The sequence below is a fragment of the Acyrthosiphon pisum genome, chromosome A1 (assembly GCF_005508785.2).
Source record: "Acyrthosiphon pisum isolate AL4f chromosome A1, pea_aphid_22Mar2018_4r6ur, whole genome shotgun sequence".
NCBI lineage: Eukaryota > Metazoa > Arthropoda > Insecta > Hemiptera > Aphididae > Acyrthosiphon > Acyrthosiphon pisum.
The window spans coordinates 116,653,365-116,663,904 of NC_042494.1; the positions used below are offsets into that span (position 1 = coordinate 116,653,365).

Below are 10,540 nucleotides of genomic sequence, written 5' to 3' on the forward strand. Positions count from 1 at the left end.
AACCGTTTCGGGTTGTTCAGTTGTTGACACAAAATGATTTCTTAAAATATATTATAATATATATATAATATACGAGTAGGTATATAATAATATGAAAATGCATATATAGCCGTGGTCTAATCCTTTTAAAAACATTATTTGACGTATACGTTCGAGTGAATACAATAACGATATTATAATCATCCGCAGACCGCAATCAAACCGTCCGTCAGTGGTCGCTGCCCACTGCGCGCAGGTCAAAAGGAAAATTGTTTATTTATAAGATTTTGAAATCTAAAATGGATCGATAGAGTTTTAAGATTTTAGAAGCGTGTACTATATAGTATATTATATTATATTTAAAAAAAAAGTATACCTATACGATATACCGACATCACTATAATTATAATTACAAACGCAGTACAAAAAGTTATTTTTTAATTGTCATGGTCAAAACGCCGAATGAGAAAATCGTTTTGTGATAATAGATTTATAGTATGAGCAATAATAGACGTATAGGTATTATAAATTATTTTTTCGTAGTATTAATTCATTGATGGAAAACTGAAATGTGATATTAAATTCAACTCAAACTGGTCATCATAATTATTATTGACAGTCACTCAACGGAGTAATATGTAAGATGTAACTATATAAGATACATTATTACATTATCATATTATACATCACCGGTTCCTAGCTGATACCTATTAATCCACTAATACAATAATATTGTGTTCCATTTATCATATAATATTCGTTCTGAATTAAATCCGTTTTTTATATTTTATAATCGTATTCATGTATAATATTATATACTCATGCTTGTATAATATATTATGATTTATGTATGTTATCGATTTTAAAATTGTAATTACTGATTTCAAGTCATGTATCGATGGTGATGAAACAACTAGAATGCACACCAGTACACCACACATCGACAGACGAAATTAGTAATAATACTTGGTGGGTATATTAATAAATAATATTATAGACACAATATGTAATATGTATAATAGGTATATGTGTGTGCGTATGTATGCACATTAAAATATAATATTATGACGTTTATTGCGTTTAACCGTCGACCAGTAAAATACGTGACCGTGTAGCCGCGCGACACATTATGTCGTACTTATATGGTACAAACTACAAAATTGTGTCTTATTACCCATGTGGACACAAATAATTATAATAATGCATATTATATTATTTGTAATCAAAGCTACAGAGATTACACTTTGCGCGGCGACACAATACTTTTACTTTTCCGCGGACAAAAATATCAGTTCCACGTTATAATGATATACCGCGGGCCAGCCTGTTTTAACCGGGCGGGATGTGTGGTCGCGGGCTGCTGCAGGAGACGAAAAGCACAACATTTTTTACGCTCATGTTATAATAATTATACAGCAACACACTTACACACTAACGCACATACCTATTACAGTGCTATTATTATTATGATATAAATAGTTGAATTCTTCATGGTTTATTGTAATAGCGTCATGACGGCGGCGTGGAGCGCGTCGTGTCGCAATAGGCACAAGCACAATGCGTATTTGTGCATGTAAACACACCATAATCATTATGATCGCATAATATTATAATACGAGTGTAGCTACGATATGAAAATTAATAATAATGAAACGGATAATACGAGTGTCGTGTGTATGCGAGCTGCGCGGAGTGTGCGGTGTACGCGTACGGCCGAGTAATAATATAATTATTAGAGCGAAACATCTTTGCGGCAATGGACATCGGATAGCATAATATTATACACATATCATACTATGTATATAGTGCACGTCTAGGCTACGGTACGTAACGAAAATAATAAAAAATATAAAAAATACTACGTCCGTTCGACCTTAACCTTTTGCCGGCGCGCGTACAACACTTGGGCAACGGCCGCGGAATGAAAAATGATATAGCGAAGATCTATTGTACCTATATATAGATAATGGACATTATAGTATATTGTACGCGAGAGGCGCCGCCGGTGTTTCGCAACGCGATTATTTGTTTTTACGTTTTCACGAAAATAAAATCACGTAATCCAGTTCTATATACTGCTCCCGAGGAAATTTGCCAATACCTATATTATAGTATGTCGAGCTTAGGTATATAATAATAATATGATTGTGTCTACGCACGACATCCTCTTCGGTCGGCGGCGATCGCGGACAGATTATTATATATTATGTATAGGTAGGTAGATATGGCACACGCGCGGGGAGCACTGCGGAGAAACTCTTCATACATAATATTATATAGTATTATAGGTAAATGTTATTACCCATATATTATTATATACATATGCGTACTAGGTATGTATATATATTTTGTTGTTGATAATAAAAACGAAAAAGTATGTTCAACTTACACGTAATACGTTTACGTTCACGTGTAATAGCATTTAATCGGACACATACAAAAACACAAATTGGTTTCAAATAGTCGTAAATTATAATTTATAACTTATAACTCATAACTGTATAGTTGTGATCTAAATAATACGTAAATTACTTAACTAATGTTCATCATAGGTATCATGTCAACGCTATACATTATTGTAAATGGAATTAATTCCGTAAAATAAATAAATAATGTATGAACAAAAGCGAAATATTTATTTAATTATACGCAGTACATCGTGATGGCTGTGATGATGTAGGTACTCGTTCCTGTAGTGTCGTCCTGGAACCACAATGCACCACTAACTATAGATTCTAGGCGATGACTCACATATACGTATTATTCTTCCCAGGAGTTGGACTCCGATACATTTTCTGAAAAACAAATAATTTGGTATATTATACTTGTATAGAAACAATGGAATAACTATACTATTTAACTTAAATATACTTCATGCACAAACATTTTACATACACCAGAGGGGGATCTGAGGGGCTGTAGCCCTTTTAAAAATGTTAGGAAAATGCAAAAACGCATCCAGTGTTCTGGGAACGTACTATACTTAAGGTTATGAGCTATGACGAAACAATGGGCACGTATTAATTGCAGGGGCGCCATTTGAGTTTTATAATAGGGGTGCCAAAATTTAAGCAAGTCACTTTTTTTTTAGAATGATAAATACAGATATCGTTTGTATGTAAGTCGCTTGTATGAGGTTAAACTCTTGAAGGACATATTTTAAATATAATATTTTTTAATATTTAGTAGGTATAGGTATCTACATTTAATCAATGCAATTTATTCCAAATGAAATTAATACATTATATTTATTTATTGACTTATTATAATAAATAATAATACAATATTCCATACAGTATACTTTAGCTTTTTAAATTAATTATGCTATTCTAGCTTATACCTTCTACTTTTTAGCTTAGACAATCTATCTACTACTTCATCTAAATCGGCGCATTCTAAATTTTAATCCAGGCCAATAAGACACAGAACTAAATAGGGGAGCCAAAGTATACCCTCCCCCCCCCCAAATGGCGCCCCTGATTAATTGTATATGAAAGTTGCTGCACGCCTGCAAAAGTCTAAAATAAAACTAAGTATTAATTACGTTTTTACCAAGTTCACGAGGTTAGCATATCAAACTTAGGAGTCATCCTTGTTAAGCCTTCCCTGCATGTGTAACAAATTATCAACCCCTCTCTCCAAAGCAAAATCATAGCTACGCCACCGACATTACCGTAAGTACGCAACCACTTCAACCCACATAATAATTAGTTACAGCATTTGGTATATGCACAATGTACTACTGATTTTAACTTACACACCATACAATGGTATCCATTTCAAAATCTGTTAATATACTTCTAAATTTGTATATGGGACATACCTAAAACTTGTTTGGAGTTATTTTACTAATAATTTAAACTTTTTTTGTACAACTGTTTAATTTAAAAACGTGGATGAATTTCAACTACCTATACTATATAGAAATATTTCGATAACAAAATAAAATTTTATGTTATTCATATAATTATAGGTACTTACTCATATTTTAATTAACATTATATTTGAAAACATTATAATTTATAGTTGTTATAACAATTCAGGCCCATTGAAGTATACTACTAGGACACTATTCGCCACTATTCAAACATAATATGTGCCTATATATTATTATGTGTATTATAATTTATAGCGTTAGTCAAATGGTTTCATAACATTGGAATATTCCCATGAAAATATAAAATACGGCCAACTTATTATTATTTTTTATGAGTGAATGTATATTTCTTTAATGCGAATTATTTTTATGTATAATATATGACATAATTAAGACTTACGAAGATTCCGTGAAGTAACTTTTTTTTCAGGAAGAGAGAATATTAATATTTTATTTTAAAAAATGATAGTCAAACTCCGAACACATGCACCTAATATTGTTTTTCGTTTATAACTGTGTCCATTGTAATTAATAGGTAACCTATATCAGTTACCTGAAACTTGGCTTGTTCTTATTATAGTATAATTTGGGTGTGATTATTATTTTTATGCGTGTGAATTTGAATTTTATCTTTCCTCATAATATAAAGTTATTTTTAGACCAGTGATGGTATTCGTATTATTAATGCAAAGTAAAAAAAAAATTTAAAAGAGAGGTTTTACATATTTACAAATTTACAATCATCAAAATCATAAATATTTTTATTTTCTCTGATTGAATTTGACTAATTTGAGCAGATACCACATAAATGTTTGGCATTATCAATAAAGTATCCAAGTCATGCAAAAAATCATTAAATATTCTTATCGATCTATTTTATTGTATGAAAAATATTCGAATTAAGAATTATCTCAAGATGTACCGTACCGATATATGTACAAAACATTGAGACCTTCATTTAGAGTAATTTAATAATGCCCTTCAATTTGTTATAGATAATAAATTTCTATTTTTATACAAATGTAAATACAATACACTTAATACCTTGATACACATTAACTCAAAGACGATTTTTCTTTTAGAACACAATAAAATTATGAAAACTAGATATTGACATGGGCATCAAGACAGCCTTGATGGATTATAGAGCCTTTATCTTCTTTTGAAGAGTTCATCACTGGCACTAAATATATGATTAAGAATTCGAATCTATATATTATAATTATGTGTCACGGCCTGTATTATTTTCATAAAATAGACAATAACGCGAACAATTTATTTAGGTATACAATAGATAAATTACCAATTATGCAATTTTAATTATATATTTAATGTAATATAATATATATAATATTATATTGCAGTGTTGGACATATAGTAATTATAAATTGACACAAGTTATATTTATAATTAATGAAAAATTAATTAATTATACTACTAAGTATTATCATAATATAGCTTAAATGTCTAAAGGAAACATTTTAATATTTTCAAATATTTTATTTTTAACTATGTAAGTTATCAAAACTTCATATTTATGAAAAATTTTAGACTTGATTGCTAAGTCCTATAATAAAGGTACATGACTATATATTATGTAGTACTTATTTGTATTTTGTATACATAATTTTTAAATTAAAGTGTGAATTTTATAGTATTTTTTTGACAATCACAATTCACAATATTATACTGTAGAATTGATAAAATTTGAAATAATTTTGTATATATTTTATACTAATAAATACTTTTATAAGAATTTAAGAATTCTTTACTTATTGAATAAATATTAAATATAATAATAAGTACCTATATTATACTACATTTAAAAATTAAATTTAGTTATTTGTATTAGATATATTATGTAACATAAATGTTGTAGAGTATGTTTTTCAGAGGCTGTTTAAAATTTAAATATAGTTTGGTAAAAATGAAAAATTAATTGTTGATTATAAATATATTCAATTTTTAATTTTTGGACTATTACATTTTTTATATGCTGGGAGTGTACAGGTAGTATAGAAAATAATATTTCTGAAATTCTGTAGTGATTCAAGTATAAAGTTAACAAAGTAGTATATCCATATGAATTATTCATAGACTTACGGAATTTCGCACGTGAACGGTTTAACCCGCAGGAAACAGATGTAAGTTTGTACAACATCTCATTCATTCCGATAGTATTTTGTAAATGGAAATTACTATTACACTGATGAAGAAAAAATATTAAATTATTTGTACGCAGGATATGAAGTACGAACACTAAAAAATATTATGATTACTGCAGGTCCTGCAAACAGAAATATAGCATGTAACATGTATACTGCAGAATGCACGTTTCTTGACTGACACTCGCTAAGTATTTAGTCCAAGGTTCGCAAAAATCATATATTTACCATTTTACCATAACACCGACTGTAAAAAAAAATGATACAAAACTAAATAAATAATATAATAATAATCAAACAAAAACGATTATTGTGAGAGCGATTGTAGTGACGGCGGCCGCGATGGTTGATAAAAAAAGAAATAATAATATCATCGGCCTAAAACGACCGCGGACGCACGTGGATGGACAATTGACCAATGAGCGACTGGCGAGCGTGGGGACGCTCGATGCCTCCCTTTTAGTATAAATGCACCGTCCCGTCGGCTGTACAGATCATACTGAATCCAACAGTGTTCTAGAACAGTCACAACTAGTTCTCAACGTTGTTTTTTATTTTTCATCAGTGCTTTATTACTACTCACCGTTCAATTCAAAAATGGCGTTCATACAGGTCAGTATAATATATTCTAAGATTATAATTTAAATTATAATGTATAATAATATAAGTAATAGCTGATCTCGGCCATACTGATATAGAAATTTGAAATATCACTTAACTATAGTTATAGTCAGCTTCTGATTTTTATTTCTCCTTTTTTTTATACATAGGTGTATTATATAGGTATAGTTCAATAGTTAAATTATAATTGTTTATGTAGATACGTTGCATTAAAAATGAAAATCTCTATGTTCGCACCTATCTTTATCGTCAGTATAAATAATAAAAAGTTTATTTTATTTTAAATTCTATAACTTGCAGACAGATCTACAGAAAAGTTGTAGTTTTTTTTATATTTGAACTTTTCATGAATGAATATTTATTTTACTGATATTGTTTTAGATCTGCACTTTTCAAATGTAGCAACGTTCAATTTCATTTTCATAAGATACCTATAAATATGTACCTAGTATTAATTCTTAAATCTATAATACCGCGGTTACAATATTAATAATATATGCTATATTACTATGTCTTATCTGGTGGGGTAATCGCGCAGTGACTTTAAATTTGGGAAATCCGAAACAGTTATATATGGTGTACCTAAGAGGATGGCTATAAAATATAAATCACTGATATCGTCGGAGTATATTGTGATTATACTGTATCAGAGACTTTAACGCCCACGCTTGTTTGAAGAGATGATCTATTATTCGGAAAAATTCGAAATACGTTATATTCTCATTTACGCTGAGTATAATAAATAATGACGTTGTTACTTGGTTTGGTATAAGATTAGAGAAATATTGAAAAAAAACCTAAAACTTTATACTGCGTTGTACAACAAGTAGGTACACTTATGATGAATGTGATGTACCTATTTCCTGCAGGATTCGTGCATACATTTTCCAACCATATATTATATTCTTTAATCCTCACTCGTTTTAGTGCATATAAAAGACATTTACGGTTATTAGTTTATTACACAATAATATATCAAACACTATTCGAAGCGTTTTACGATCTCGCGCAGTGTAATATCCACATAAATAATACACACATACCTATACATATAGGTATATTTATAATGTATACAATACGCAATCATTAGCGAATTCAATTCGTAATCACGAGGAAAATATAATTTCGAGCGCATTGTTTGTACGCGACACCATATCAGGTATATATGTATATATTATATTATATTATATATATGTATATAATTTTTGACTTTCTATACGAATTCTCACGGCGGCGGCGTTACGCGGTCTCCGGGCGCTAGTCTGTCCCATTGCAGCTCGCACACATTTATAGACATAATATTATGTATATATATATATAAACGTGTGACCGTTGCAATATAATATAAATATATACGTATGCGTCCGGTTTTCCGCGTGTTACAATTAATAAAAGATCATCGGCGGCGACGACGACGGGCGATTGCGCAACCCCACGTTGACCGCGTTTTCTCGCGACTATAACCCAATTATCGGGTTCATTTTTCACGTCCATTGTGCGTGCTTGGCCGCCGTGCCATTGTCGTGCATGCGAGGGAATAAAAAAATAATTACATTCATAATATATATACCTATATACTATACACATATACGCGTGCAGTGTGAGCTTCTCGGCGGCGGCGCTAAATATCTACATGCACATATACATATTACTGTATCCTATATAATATATACACACGCGGTCGTGATCACACCCGACTCAATAAATTCCGTATATACATTTAAATAGATATACACCATGCGTAATGATGTGTATATAATATAATATACGCGATCCGATCATCGAGCACGACTCGGCGCGAACGAGAGGTAGTCCGTTGTTTCTCGTTGCACCGTCGTTGACTTGAAAAAAACTTATACCTATAGGAACAAATAATATATAAATATTAAATAATACGCTGCTACAGTAGGAGGTAGGTACACTGCATATTATGTCGATCATGATTATACCTCCAGCAGTGGCTGGTGCAGTGGTGCCCTTATAAATTTATATCGAGATGCACGACGAGCGCAGACTGAATACTGCAGGCGCCCCACGCAATTATATAGGTACGGCGTATATAGGGGTGGAAACAGCACCAATGATTTTCGTTCAAATGACGTGTTGAAATTCGTAGTCATTCGCTATGGTAGTCCGTCTGTTGCATAATTACAATTATAGTTACGGATAAGGCCTGTAAATATATTATTTCATAGAAGTATAATGCACTTTAATGTTATAACCTATTAATATATTATATTGATACCTCCTAAGGTTTTATACAATTTACCTGCATAAATCTAAGAAAAATAACGATAAAAAATAAAAAATCCATATTTTCTGATTAATAATATCGAAATGTATTCGTGTGTTCGTTTGGCAGTGCACACTCGCCGCTCTCCTGCTGCATGTGGCTTGCGGAAGCTACCTGGCTCACCGTGCTGCCGCTTACCATGGTGCTGCACCCGCTGCAATCGGTTACCACCACGGTGGCGCACCTGCTGCTTACCACCACCAGGGTTATGATGATGCCCAGTCTTATGACTACGCTGCATACCCGGCTTACTCGTCAGCCAGCACCTACCAAGCTGACTACCCTAGCTACTCCTCCAAACCCGTCGACTACTACGTGAGTGATGCAATACATAATATAATATTTTAAATATAATATTATAATAAATTGAATATACCTAATATAAATATTTTTAATTAATTATGCATATTATATCATAAAATATGATAACGATGATAATCAACTGTGGTGGATTCAAAATGAAAAATACCATGGATTTTAACCACCTAATCTCATAAACAAAAACCAAAATTGAAAAAAACAAAAACTTAAAAAAAATATGAATTTTGTCTTTCCTGAAATTTAAGTATTTACAGGTTGATATATAAAATTCCTTCAATTATTGACCTGCGATTAACAATGATTTATAATATTATGTAGATATACAGAATTTTATTATTCGGATGCATATGACGTTGTTGTAGCTACACTTTGTATTAAAATTTGATTTTTAAACATTGATTGGTGATATCTTTTGGCGTCGATAAAAGTTTGTTAAAAATCATTCATGTAGCAATATTATATTATTTACCAAATATCATGTATAGGTACTGTATATTATATCCTTTTTATACAATATACGTTTGCCGATCGGACATATTCAGACCACTTCTTATACCGTTTAAAATTGATTGCCACCATAAGTTGATTAACAAAATAAAAACCCACTACCTATAGTCTCTCCCCACGTATACAATATCATCATAATATCTTCGCTTCATTAACATATACAATATTATGTTGTTTTTATCGTGTCATAAACCCGGAATGGCCACTATACCATCAACCATCACGCTGGATCGCCACTGCAGTCGCCGCCCAAGTACTCTTTCAACTACGGCGTGAAGGACTACCACACCGGTGACGTCAAGGACCAATGGGAAGAGAGAGACGGTGACGTTGTCAAGGGTGAATACAGCCTGGTCGAACCAGACGGTACCACACGCAAAGTCACGTACACCGCCGACGACCACAACGGTTTCAACGCGGTCGTACACAAGTCCGGCACTGCCCATCACCCAGCCCAGGTCGCCCACGCACCAGTCTACCACCACGCTTACCGCCGTTGAGATCAATTAAAACGAATCGCCCAAACAGTAAACCGTTGGTTACCATACGTTATAATATTATTAGGCATTATTTTTTCTTTTAGACATACGTTTATAAGCGTATAACTTTAATATATAATATATTATATAGCATATAATAGTAGAGTTTTTACCCATACCAAATCAAAAGTATAAAAAACACATGTACATAGGAGATACCTAATACCTATATACTTATTATATTCTTTTTCTTTTATACTTCTGTTTCGTACAGTATCTCTGTTACGGTATAATATTG

The 10,540-nt window shown here is 31.6% G+C and overlaps 1 protein-coding gene and 1 long non-coding RNA gene across 2 annotated transcripts; one reads left to right on the forward strand and one right to left on the reverse strand.

Moving 5' to 3' along the window:
- Nucleotides 1–2,354: 2,354 nt before the first annotated feature.
- Nucleotides 2,355–6,437, reverse strand: LOC115033829. Its single transcript, XR_003839153.1, has 2 exons — nt 5,960–6,437; nt 2,355–2,774 (listed from the first exon to the last, which is right to left on the reverse strand). It is a non-coding gene; the product is annotated as an uncharacterized LOC115033829 (long non-coding RNA).
- An 80-nt stretch (nt 6,438–6,517) lies between these two features.
- On the forward strand, nt 6,518–10,395 carry cp58 (cuticular protein 58). Its single transcript, NM_001162035.2, has 3 exons — nt 6,518–6,633; nt 9,005–9,250; nt 10,006–10,395. Exons 1-3 carry the CDS (start codon nt 6,619–6,621, stop codon nt 10,261–10,263), a joined length of 519 nt encoding a protein of 172 aa, NP_001155507.1. The 5' UTR covers nt 6,518–6,618; the 3' UTR covers nt 10,264–10,395.
- Nucleotides 10,396–10,540: the final 145 nt, after the last annotated feature.